The sequence below is a fragment of the Ischnura elegans genome, chromosome 4 (assembly GCF_921293095.1).
Source record: "Ischnura elegans chromosome 4, ioIscEleg1.1, whole genome shotgun sequence".
Classification (NCBI taxonomy): Eukaryota; Metazoa; Arthropoda; class Insecta; order Odonata; family Coenagrionidae; genus Ischnura; species Ischnura elegans.
This window is the reverse complement of record NC_060249.1, coordinates 73,508,376-73,522,351: the sequence shown is the minus strand read 5'-3', so window position 1 is coordinate 73,522,351 and position 13,976 is coordinate 73,508,376. Positions and strand designations below refer to the sequence as shown.

The window sequence follows — 13,976 nt, the reverse complement described above, 5'->3', positions numbered from 1 at the left end:
GGGAGCAGACGATGCTTTGGATCTCCACGCGAAACTTAATGCAAAAATACTTGATCTTGGTACAAGAAATAGAAAGCAGACTACATTGGACAAATGGTTTAAGAGAATTTAAACTGAAGATTATAAAAATCTGCTTGTAACAATCTTTTAATGTCTTATTAATCGTCATATCAATTTCATTATATCAATCGATGTATTCATTGATATGGGATCATTCTGAGAGTGTGTACGGCTGTTGCTGGGATTTATGGTAAAGGAAATGTTGCCCAATTTTTATGATTTTTTTTAGAACAGCCATGTGACACAGGTCAGGGTTTTATTTATTTATTTCCATTACCCCCGAAAACAGCACAATGAGGCCATTACTTCGGGAGTTTTTAAACAATCAACAGCAGACGATAACACACACCCATGTCCTGGAAGGGGCAGCATATCCAGGCGGGACTCGAACCGGCGACCTTCAGTGTGGTAGGCGAGGAATTATCCCTGCCGCCACCGAGGCCGAAAAATCGTAATTTTCTAAGAGTAATCTGTGAGAAGGAAGAAATAACTTAGCTTGACTTGTCTTCTTTATACATTTACGACAAATCACGGGAGAATGGCAATTTTTTAATGTAATATCTCCTGGGAACTCTATGAAAACATTGTGATTTTAATTCACATGGTAGTTTTTTGGCAGTTTAGTGCTAATTTTCTTGATTTTAAATGTGAAAAGAGTTTGGGAAGTCGATCCTACAAGAACTTAGGGTAGTGATATGTAGTAATTATGACAACTTTTCCACGGATTGCAATTACCCCAATTGCTATTACTGACTGCCCTGGTTGGCACGTTTTCTGCCCTGGTTGTCACGTTCATTTTTTGTAGTCTCTTCAAAAACGTACTAAAGAAGTTCTACTGTAGTTATGATTAGTGAGATAATTAATATATTACTTATATAAGTGTACCTCCTTTTTGTTAATCGTCTCTCAGAATTCATACCAAAGTTGATTCTACAGGGTACTAAAAAACTTGGTACATGTACTTTTTATAATATCATTTGGCATAAGGATTTGTTATATACCCTATCTCTGCTTTTTCAGGGTCATAGTATTAGACAAGGGCAGGATAGTGGAGTTTGACTCCCCAACCAACTTACTAAGCAGAAAGAATTCTGTGTTTTATGAAATGGCAAAAGATGCTGGAGTAGTGTAGGATTTCAATCATGCCATCTTTGCAAGGTGATCACCATTTGAAGACTCATCTGAACTTGGCTTTGTGGAGGTATTTGCTCATTCTGCCTCTAATTTCTATTTATGCATCACAATTATTGGACGTCTGGTGGTTTAAGGTCTTGGTGCTATAACTGCAAAGAAAATTGTGACTTTTTCAGTATACATCTACAACCAAAGAGCATTGTTCTGTATATATTGAATTGAAAATATATAATCAAAGAATCGTTCCAAAGGATTATTCTATGCTGAATCTCGAATGTGGATAGTTTATTGCCATGTATATCTTAAATTTTCTCTCATAAATGCACAACATAATTTATGGCTGTGTAAAGATAGCAGCAATGCAGTTTCATGTGATAAAAGAGATAATTATTTTAGATTACTTTTTGGTAAAGGTATTGGGTACTTAACCTAAATATTACATATTGTGATTGTAAAATTATTTATAACTCATTATTTTCTGGTTCTTTTTAAGTTTTATGTGCAATTCAAGCTCTTATTACAGTAGCATTATGTTAATGAAGATATTTTTTTGGTTATTCTATGTTGATCTGATAATATTTTTTTTATAGCCATAGAATATTTTAGTTCCATGAGTTCTATCTTCTAATATTTTATAATGCACATTTTTAGGGGTAGATTAGTTCTCAACTCTCATATGCATACCACTTGTGCCTCAGCTATCAATCATCTGAGTTCTTACCAATTTTTTTTGTATTTAAGGATAGCCAAAATTTTAAACCTGAATGAAGGTTGGTGTTTTTTATGTATGTCTAACAAAATTTTTGTTTCCCCTTAATACTGAACCATCCATATCTTTTGCATCAATGCAATATGCTTGTTACCAATATTCCAGTTAATCTTGTTACCATAAATAAAAGAATATGATTGATAATTTGTACTTTTATTACCCTATGAATGTCTCATTAAGTCATGCAAAATAAACAGAATCCTCGACAATATTATGAAACATTTCAGTTAGATGATTAGCTCAGGTTTTCATTCACAATACATGTTTAACATTGGCATACAAGAAGTTAGTGAAAAAGTTGATGTGGAAGAAGTAAAGGCAATATTCTGTCCTGAAAAAGTTATTCCAACTGGTATAGAATATTGCTATGTTTTAATTAGACATGGGTGCCGATTGTAGAATGATGGTTGAGGTATCCAGAAGTAATTTTTGCTGCATGCCATGGCACACAAACGCTCTGATGGCCTTTGTGGTGCTAATTGGTAAAAAAAAACTGAAAATTGATTTTCAATTGCTATAAATGGCAAAATATAAAAAAATTAATAAAGATTAAATACCCTTGAGTGCAAGTTCTGGGAGATGCAAATACATATTATTTTGAGCCGACACGGAAGTGGGGTAGTGGCATGGACCAGTTTTTGGTGTTAGCAATATGGAGATGTATGGGTCTAGCTTGAAGTCATTAAACTTCTTAACTGGCTTAAATGCATAGTTGGTAGCCAAAATCTTAGGAGTGAGGAGTGTGAATATGGATGTGCAGTATAAATTATGCATACATACATTTGTGCCTCAACAGAATGTCTTTCCTTGGACCTTTTCGGATGAGAAAGTAAAAGAAAAGTGCTATTTCACCCTCGTCCTACCGTACCTTGAATATGCAGTGAGCTTATGGGACCCGGTGCAGAGAGACTTAATCCATGAACTGAATAAAATACAAGGGAAAGCGGTGCAGTTTGTGAAAAACTGCCACGGGTGTACAGACAGCATTACCCAGATATTAAGCGAATTAGGCTGGGAGCCGCTGGAGACTCTGAGGCAGTGTGCTAAGCTTAGATTGCTTGAACAATTGGGAATGGATATCTTTAACCTTTAAAGGATGGCTTAAAATCCCAGATGTATCACTGAATGGTTGGGCATTTAAATGGCCTAGGTTTAAAATATAAACAGCTCTCCAGTTATCTCTCGAGCGACGAAACTCATTATAAGCCGATTTTAAATGTAGTTTGTCTCAGTGATCCCTAAAGGGACTGCAAGGCCACAAACGAAAACATTCGGTGGTCCCTTTTGGGACCGCAAGGACGATAAAAGTTAAGAGCAACACAGTGAACATAATATTAGAAACAAACTATATTTCCAGGTCCGACAGAAGCGATAAATTAAGAAAGTTGTTTTGCTGAAAAGATAGATATGGGAATTCGTTTTTCCCCCGAGCCATATAGGACTTTAATAAATGATAGTCTTAATTTCCTTAGAGCACTTTCTTTTTATGTGTAAATGGCTGTTGTCCCAACACCCCCTCCCACACGCCTTTTAGGTGGCTTGCGGGGTATTATGTAGATGTAGAACAGTTGTTAGCTAGTATAAATTCGATCTTCACCAAAGTTAATCATCATGCTTTTATCTTGTGCATCTTAGAGGGGATATTAGTTGGAGTTACCTAAGCCTTTATACACCAATCACTAACTGATTTCAGATTTCCGTCTTTCCTATCTTCATGATTTATTCATTCTCAGAGCACTGTCATTTCTTCAATAAAAAGTTATTTTCCTGACTTGTGTACTCAGTCTATCTTGTTTTGCTTTCTAAAGTACACGGATGTGCAAACAAGTCTGTGGTTTGAAAATATCTGCTTCCCAGGTTACATTGAAAAAATATGGGTAGTCAGGTCCCAGCTTCATGTATCTGCGAACAGTTATACGAGATATTGTAAAACCTTTCAAGTAGTGAGCCAACTTTTCCATACATATATCATGTCCCCGAACTATCCAGAGAACAAACATACAGAATGTTATTGAAACATGAGTTAAAGAAGCTATCTGTGGTGCTAACTCATAGAGAATATATGCATGGGTATTTATCACTTTTTATTGATTTTAGCTGTTAAGTTATCCCATCATGTTGAATTGTGATTTCTTTCATTAGTTCCCCAGCGAATGGAATGTCTGAATTACACGCAGATTGGTCTATAGTGTTTACCTACACTTACGAAGTGGGAGTTAACTTTGTGTTGTGTTAACTAGTGTTAGCATTATCAATATTTTTGGTGAAAAGCTCACCATCTTTATCAAATAAAAAATCTTAGGAGATGAGTTTCTCTGAAGCTCTCATGCGTATGACCAAAAAGATAAAGGATTTTCTTTGAGTAATTCACTGTGTAATTTTTTCTTGAAATTTTGCAGTGCCTTATGCATTGGTTTCCTCATTTTTAAAAGTTGGGCAACGTTACTTTCTTTTGCTCCAAATTCTTGACCGAACTTAATAGACTTCTTGAATAAATTGTACAGTTTTATCTGATTCCTAGGGTCCCTTCTAGCATCGTTGTTGTACCAGCAAGGTTCTTTACCAACAAATTTGAGTTTATGTGGAATATGATTCCTTGGTGTAGATTTTCTAAGAAGTATTTCCAATATACATCAGTGGTTTTATCATCTGTTTTAGCAATGATGTCAGTGTATACTATCTACTTCTACTGCTTTACTGTAAATACTATCTACTTTGGAGTTTGGAGGTATGTAAAAAGAGCAAACATGTAGGTACTCCTTTTGTTTCATTGTTTAATTGGACACTGCACCCTTTTTATTTCTTTACCAGCAATTTTGTCTGCACTGCTTTGTAAATGTGATTTAACCAGTGGCGTAACTGTGGGGGGGATGAGGGGATAGATCCCTCTCCAAAGCCTCAGAGAAGTAAAAAAATTGTTTAAAAATATTACCTAGATTTGACTTATAAAAACGGTATCTGCTTAAAGGTTAAACTTTTTAAGTGCCAAAATGACGTCAAATGTATTTCCTGGCGTATTATTTTATTTTTAAAATTTCGCAGAACCCCCGTTGCCTGTGGGAGGGGGGGGGGGGTGCCCACCCCCAGACCCCTTCATCCCCCCCAAAAGGTATTCCTAGTTACGCCGCTGGATTTAACTGCTGGCGGAACTCGGCCACCTGTCCTAAAGTGTCGATTTCCTCTGTAGATTTTAGTTCCTTGCATAAAAAAATTTGCTGTCGCTTCTATCCTTTGCAAGCTCTCTTGTCTTATAACCACATCTGCGTCCTGAAATATATGCTCGATTTCTACGAGCTTGTTTTTAACTCCACGGAATTTAACAGCAGCAAAGTTAATGTCATACTTTGTGGGGTGAGAGTCGGTTGGTTCCATTACAAGCTTATTTGTAGGTAGATATTAGGTCGGCGATTTTCACTAACAGTACTAATCAAATTAGATACAATTTCCTTTTCTGGATTACGCGTTTTGGGAATATTATCGCTATTTTTCGGCATAACCGCCCCTAAGTTTAGTTCGATGTGAAGATTTTCGCAATGCTGATTTCCTTGTAGGCAGCAATGTAGTGTTTATGATCTTGGAGTATAGGTATAGGTAAGGAGAAGAAACTGTATTCCTTGTAGGCAGCGTTTAATTAACCTTCCGTCGGGCGCAATGGATCTGACAGGCTCGGTGCGAGAGTATTTTCATTCGCGCCACCGATGGCACAGACCCTCGACACTTGGAGAAGCTGTTTGTTTGACATGCTTTATGCAGCCTTTTTATTTTCGCATCTATGCCGACAAATCAGTGGCAGATTATTTAGCATAATCGAACAAAATAATGGCACAATAAAACAAAATAAAAGCATTATTAGCTAAATAAGTTGGCAAAATAAAAATATTGATCTCATAAAATTCAAATTCTGAAATACATTACGTATAGTAACATTTTCTAGCCTCGTGAGCACGTTAAATCGCACCTTGCTGAATCGGTCTAGGGCCGAATGACGGCATAGTATGGGGTATATTATATATGGTAATCATAATTGAAGTGTTAGACTACACTAATAATGGTCCTTTAAAGTAAAAAGGTGTACCACTCAGCCATGCGTAGAGTTAGCAATGTTTTTTTTTCACCTCAGTGCCTGTCAGGCACATTGCGCCTGAACTAAGAAATTCCAATATTGCGCCTGACGGAAGGTTAATTATTCACGAACCCCTTTAGATGACCTACCCTCTTGTCGATAACTATCTCCAAAATGCTCAAATATCCTACAGGCCACCCATTCAGACGCCTCTTCAGAGGAATGCACCTCAGACGAATTGAGCGGAGTGCGGCAGGAACTAAGCAAAGGCCAAAGATCCACGATTTATGCCCCAATGCTCACACAGAATTCCCACAGCCTCCTGTTGATCGAGGCTACTCTGGCCCAATTTAGAGGACCTCAGTCAGTCCGTGGAACAATTCTGCATATGGATAACCGCAGACCAGTGCCCTTCCGAACGCGTTCCGCCTCTGGATTAATGATGGAAAAATTCAATCAAAATCGATTCTTGATCGAAATGAAAAGCTCGAATTTTCAACAATCATCGCATTGGACCAAGTGATCGATCAATTCAAAAAATAAGGTAAAAAATTAAGATCGTAGAAAAAAATGTTTATTATTCTTTCGAAAAACACTCACAATACAAATTTGAGTAGTAGAAAAAATCCCAAAAATCTTCGCAGATATGATTGAAGTATTAGTTGTATAAATTTTTAAGTGAGCGCAGATTAAAATCTTGGCATCACCGCTTTTAACTAGGGATGAGTCGATTCCACTTTTTTTCGATTCCGATTCCAATTTCGATTCCTTCAAATCGATTCCCGATTCTCGATTCCGATTCCATCGATTCTTACTCCTTATAGCAGGTGGGATTTTGATTTATCTGTGGTATTGCTGTCATTAAAATTTAAGAATTGAATGGAATAAAATAACTAGGGATGGACGGATCCAGGATTTTTGGAGCCAGATCTTTCGAATCGGATATTTTCGATTCCAAATGCATTTTCGAATTCCTGCCATTAAACAAAGTCATTATTCAAGTTTATTGTGGGTATATACAATCAATGGAATGCTTTTTAGATTTTCATACACATTTTTATATTTTTATAAATTAAAAATTATTTTATGGGCTTTCAAGTTGTTTTTTAAAAACATCTTTACATACTCACGGCCTAAACTGTAACGCTTGGGTTTGGAAATGAAAATAGGAAAAATCTTAGGATGAACCACTGACCAGTAGCGTAGCGAGAGGACCCCCCAAAATATAAAAACACAATTACTTTCCTTCATAAAAGGAAACAAAATATTAAAAATCATGAATTTACAAAAATGAAAAAAAAATTAATCTCTGAAAAATGAAGTTTTTTCTATTATGAAGGGCGTTAAAATTAGTTTGAAAACCTCTCCTTTGTACCCTGTTGTTTAAAAATTTTCCCCCCTGGTTTTGGACCCCCCCCTTAACAAAATTCCTGGCTACCCCCCTGCTATCGACTGAATTCAAATTTTCCTCACACGCTTTTCCCCCGAATTTTACTTTCTCGTCGCATACGGACTTGTGTTTCATCCGAAAATGCTTCAGTATGGTGAGGTGGATTTAGCACATCCTCGCAATAATTTACGCCATAGTGCACGCACACTGCATTCATTGGTTCTCCTGTTAATGGAAATTTATACACAATGAAAGACATTTTTATTGGTGCATCATTAAATTAAATTGAAACTGCACAATCAGCAACACAATTAAAAGTATTTAAAACGGTAATAACGTCACGTGCGACGAGGTGCTCAACCGCTCAGCATGAGGAAGGAGTGGGCAGCAAAAGCGTGTAAAGGAGAGGTGGAGGGGAAGGAGCAGTGGCGTAGCCAGGAATTTCAATTGGGGGGGGATCCAAAACCAGGGGGGAAAATTGTTGAAAAAACCGGGCACTTAATAATGGGTTTTAAACTAATTTTAACACTTTCCCAGAAAGTCACTCTCCTAGCATTTGTAGTCTAGAAACGGAGAATTGAAGCAGGTAGGCCAAAAAAGGTCAGTTGGTGAGACGAGGTAGGGATGAAACACGCTTCAATTGTTTTCGTGTGATTTGATATTTTCCTTAGAAGACAATGATTTTTGGTCCGTGTGATTTCGGATGCGAAAAAAAAACAACAGAGGCACGGGCTGATGGACGGCCGAGGGTGGTTTTCTGAAATCTGCGACATAGTTACTTTTGAAATGCTGAAAATGCTGGCCACGGCTGAAATTCTACTTTCAACCTCTGCGAGAGCTTTCAAACAAAACAGTTCATGAGTAGGACAAGAATCGCATGCGACGGCGCATTCGAAGAGAGAATCGGAAATCTTTCCACTCTTATGGGGCGTTACATTCACTGAAGCTATTATTTAAAATTTCCGATCCAGATCCGATGTCTTCCGCGACTTTGGATCCGATGAAGGGCAATATCCGCGGGTATTTGGATCCGAGGTATCCGATCCGACCATCCCTAAAAATAACAATAGCCGCGGTGGCTACATTCTCGTTTGGCCGCGGTGGCTAAACAATAATGTAGCGTTCATCGCGTCGACACATACCAGAGCAGCCCGGCGGGTGCGCCGTGGCGGCCGAACGCAACCTGTCGAGTCCGCCCGGAGGCCGCGGCGGCTTATGCCAAGCAAGTATAAACTTCCTCAAGGGTTGCATTGATGAAACTGGGCTATACAAACGCGAATGTGTCTAATTTTTTTATTATTGACGCAGGCGCGTGTTAGTCTAAAAAAGTTACTTATATAAAAAACCGCTCTCAGCGCGTATTTATAAGAAACTTTTTTCACAGAAAAACTCGCTCTCTGCACGTTTTTATTATCATCAGACTTCAAATATCATTCGAAAGTAAAAAAATATATTTCGATCTATTATACTTTAAAATTGGTGGTCCAGATGAATTCTCCGAATGTGATTCATAATCGTAACAATTTGATTTGCCGTGACCAGCGGTTAATAAAAGTACGGAAAACGCATGCGTTGCTTCCCGATCCCGTGGTTTCCAATTTTTTTTCTCTGAGAGTTGCTCATGAACACGAGGTATTTCAGGGTTCGTCGGTTTTTCGCTCTTGCCGACATTTTAATGTTTCCGAGGCCGCTTAGGTATGTTCGTCGCAGCACCCGCGTGCGGGGCGTATCCTCCGCGCGGGCAAGGCTGACACCGCGGCCGCTTAGGTGTGTAGCAGCATTTATGCCCCAAACTTATAGTCTATGCTCAAAACATTTATCTTCCTGGAATCGATGGAATCGGAATCGACTTTAGGCGATCGATTCTCGATTCCGATTCCGTGCCCGAGAATCGGTGGAATCGAGAATCGACATTTGGAATCGACTCATCCCTACTTTTAACCATTTGGCTGCGCGAAAATTTTCAAGAAAGATCAACTGATTGAATTGCTCCGATTTTCGTAATCGTAATCGATTTTTCCCTCACTACTCCCAAGTCTAGATCCCTAAAGGAATCCAGAGTCTCATCTGCTCTGCGTTCGCAAGTATTGTCAGTGCCGACACAGGCCACCAACCTAGGGCAGCCCGTGCCTTTTACTGCTGATTCTACCGCCGCCATAGAATTGGCACGAATTCCTCCAGCATACACCAGGAGGTGACCCATTTGTCCTCTTTGTCTCTCCTTCCCCTCTTCTCCAACTGGAGTAAGATCCGCTGGACGTTTTTCCTTCCTAACTATATGATCCCTGCCCTCCCAGCCTGGAAATTATACATCTTTGACTTTCTTAGAGTTGAAAATTGGTATTTTAACGCTCAATAAATATTATTTTGCCGGAGACGGATGAACTAGTTTTAGACATGTATCCTTTGTGTGATTTTTATGAACAAATTTGAAAAATGTGAGTACACCACGCTCGATTAGAGCATGAAGCGTATTACTACAATGATGCATAATATTTTCCGTACTTCCTATTATTTTCTCACAGGAATTATTTACGGTATGCCTTAACTTATTGTTTAATAGTAGGTATTATTAAATAAACGACGAAAAGGAAAAATAGCCTTAAAAATTTTACAAGAGTAATTATTTTCCCCCTTTTATCTTATCTAGCTATCAGTGTTCTTCACTCTTGATTAAGGCCAAATAAAAATTGCTATGACAAGACGAACGATTTTTCACGAAACAATTGAGCAATTTGTTTTACTCGGGTGTGACTATATCCGTCGTCGTTCACAAAACAGTTAATACCGTATACCAATGAAAAGGTAACATAACTATATAGCGTTTTCACTGAAAATGCTATAGAAAGGTGAAGTTCATGACATCACATTTACAACAAGGCACAGCCTTTATTATGAACAGTGGATTGCAACATACTCTAAACACCACGTACAATTAGCAGGTGGTACCTAATTTCTGTGAATTCTGATAATGAGTCATTGCTCCGCATTGATGTAATGCGGACAAAATATTTGCGGAACATCAGCCAACATGGATAGCTATTACAGCACGATAATCCACAGGAATGTGAATTGTTCGCTTTCTTGGTCAAAATATTTTGCAAAAAATTTTCCTTTTTGCCGTTTTTCGTTTTGAATACAGTTTACCGAGATTTGTTCCGATGGCGCCTGGGTTAAGTCCCTGACTGCTAACCTAGAGGTCGCGGGTTCGAATCCCGCCTGGATGGTTTGACTACTATCCAGTGCATGGAATATGAGATTGTCAAACAAGTTAATTGTGAGAGAGGACTATCTAGTCCTAAATTCGCTTGTGAAATAAAGGCGACATTATTATTATTATTAGACTGAATAAAGAAAAGCGCATCCATGAAGGAACTACGAGAATACCAAAACGAAAATGGTAAATGTAAAATAAAATTGCGTTTCATATTTGCCACGAAGGCTGGATAAGCCAATGCAGAAGCCTATCAAAACTCATGACACTATTTTAAGGAAGAGCATCAACTCGTAAATGATTAAATTTATCAAAAAACGGAAATTCCGAGAAATCCTTACTAACTGCGAGTATAACAATGAAAAAATCCTGGGATGCTTTTAGAAGAAGTGATGATCAAAACAAGTAGAATGCCCTTATTTGTACGTTATGTAAAGCCATGAATTTCTTTTCTCCGCATGAAATTCAGAGTTAGTTTGCTCAATACCGTTATAATATAATTTTGTTAACTATAGAGGAAGATGTTCCCCTACTTCCGGGGCATTGAATCTGCAGAGAAAAAACTCGCTAAGAAATTCTGACCGATTATTTTATTTTTGATTACTATTGCAATTCACCCATAATTATTATTAATAGTAAATCATATGCGACGAGAATGAGCTCATGAGAGGGACGTCTGGTATTCGAGGAAGCTCCATAACAGTCGACTAACGCCAGGCCGTCTTGAAGACGCCAGGCCCGCACAAAATACATTTCCTGGCCTCGCTCCGCAAGCCAATTTTCTGGAAATAGGAAATCGATTCGGCTCGGCCAGACGACCTCGACGTTTAATGAACGTCACATGGATGCCTTCGCAATTAGTCGCGACCCTGTTTTCTGACTCCGTCCACGTCCTTGTCTGTTCCGATTCCCGTCCTATCTAGCAGCGAGGGGTGTGATGCGTTCACCGACGGAAGACGACACACATCGACATTTTACGAAAAATACGAAAAAAAATCGTTTTTCAGTTTTTTCTTAGGGTTTTTGTAATAAAGAGAAGTTTCTATGGTACTTTATAAAAATTTCATTGAACTATCAACTAATAAAGAAAGCTGCGGGAGTCGTAAAAAACTACAACGGCCGTAGTATAAATGACTAATACGGACGGGAATACGTTTTCACGGATTTTAAGCAAATTAGGCTGGGAGCCGCTTGAGACTCGGAGGTTACTCGCTAGGCTAGGATTGCTTGTGCAATTAAGAATATATGTCTTTCAGAGAGGCACGGAGAACATCGTGTTAGAACCCCACTACATTATCAGATTCTACAGGAACGATAATTTAAGAAAGATATTTTTGGAATGGATAGGTATAGGAATTCGTTTTTCCCTAGAACAATAAAGGACTTTAATGGATGCCTGGCGAATTTCGTACCCACATTTCCTTTATATGTACTCGTATTTGTTAAAGGCTGATGTCCTAACACCCACCAGCACACACCTATTGAGGCAGCTTGCGGGGTAGCATGAATGTGTGGAAGTTGGTTTATTTTGATGCACATTTAACTCATGTTAAACGTGGCTTCCACATCATAACAACACACGGAGCACAACCATATCTTCTATTCTCGTAGTAGAATCATTGTTCTAGTACAAAGTAAAAGTACGAACAGTCACCCGGGAAGAGTATGACCCTTTCCTCTGAAGCTTCTGGTGTAATAAAAACGAAGTATATTGATCACAGACATGTTAACATTTACGGAGGGTTAAAATACCACTTTTCAAATTGAAGAGAGTCCAAAATGTATTTGTTGCTCTATTAAATCAAATAAAGAGAGCAAATTAAGCTGCTACATGGTGGAAGGAATCCGTAATAATAATTAAACAAGTTTAGTTTCTTCTACAGATTTATTAGATTTCAGCTGCTGGACCATCTTCAACTATTCGGGATTTTCAACGGGTCGGGTTCTCAATCACGGACGACGCGACGTTTCGATGAACGAGTCGTCAATCGTCATCAGGGCAGACGCCTTGATGACTATGCTTGGCGGTACTGTGATCATTTTCACAATATTTAATTGGAATATAAAATCGTTGAAAATTAAGCAGTGTTTATATTTTGACTGCGGTATAATTATGGAGCCCTTCCACCTCGTCATAGCTTCCGATTTCGATTTATCTGACCTCGTTCTATAATTATAATTACGTATTAGAGTTGCTTAAGGTTTTCGCACATTTAGCTTTTTTAAACCTGACCTCCGCAGCATAAGAATTCAATGGCACAACTATTAGATTGTCTCCGGCTAGAATTAATATTTTGTGTGTGCTCTGTAAAAGTTGTGACCATGTCGTCTCAGACTTTTAACAAAGTAAAAACACACTGGCGCATCAATCTCAGGCGTCATTATACAGGGTATTTTAGAAGGAATTTGCAATACTTCAGGAGGTGATAGGGGAGACATTTCTAAGCATTTTTTGTCCATAAACATGGGGTCGCAACTCCTTAGTTACTGAGGCATGGAAACGCAAACACTTTTTGAAAATTTTTTTCAGTTACCATGACAGCGTTTTTCTTGGGTATTTAGCCTTTTTCACATTTTATTTAATACTCTGGATTTTCAAAGGTATTAAATAATTAAAGTTGGATGAAAATTTGCGAATATAATTGTCTGCAACAATTAATTTTTGAGCTTCATTACACGCGAGATTTCAGATAGTATCAACAATGCGATTGCGCAATCTCGCCCATTTTAAAAGGTAAATTTACCTTTTTATTCAGGCGGACCCTGCAGAGTGAGAGTAAAATGGCACAAACTTGATCTTTAGTCTCGTACTTGAATCACTACTCCTGTATTACCGCCGTAAAACTACAATCATTCACTAGGTAAGCGTTTTATTCTTTACTAGCAAGCCACACGACATTGCTCAGGAAGGTACACAAAGGAGTGGGAAACTTGGAATTTGGAAATCACAGTCGAATAGTAGGATTTTCATATTTTCTCTTTGAACGTGTCAATAAGAGTGCCTACCCTGTATGATGTCAAACAGCAGATGTTGTATGACGTGTCGCAACAAACGGTGATGAGAGTAATACGTAAAGGACGCGTCGGACGTAACCAAAAATAGCACTAAGGCGTTTGGGAGCAAGATATGCATCTATGTACTTCCTTTGGTTGCAATCCGTGAAGCCGTAAGGAAACGCATAGCGGACAGACAAACAGACATCCTCTTTTACATATAAATATTTCGTGGCTCCTCGTAGCGTTTTAGTTCAAATGGGAGCTCAATATTCATGCCCTGTTTGTTCAAATCGTTTCCCGAGTCCTGGGTAAGAAGTTGGGGTTTAAAAAAAAATCGAGTGCGTGTGAA

The 13,976-nt window shown here is 38.4% G+C and overlaps 1 protein-coding gene across 2 annotated transcripts in view; it reads left to right on the top strand.

Annotated features, from left to right (window-relative positions):
* The window catches only part of LOC124157666 (multidrug resistance-associated protein 1-like), a 62,239-nt gene extending 60,132 nt beyond the window's left edge, over nt 1–2,107 (top strand). For both annotated transcript variants that reach the window (XM_046532597.1, XM_046532596.1), the window contains one exon: nt 1,081–2,107. In XM_046532597.1, coding sequence (XP_046388553.1) covers nt 1,081–1,192 — 112 coding nt within the window. In that variant the 3' untranslated portion in view covers nt 1,193–2,107. The remainder of the gene's footprint in view (nt 1–1,080) is intronic.
* The last annotated feature ends 11,869 nt before the right edge of the window (nt 2,108–13,976 follow it).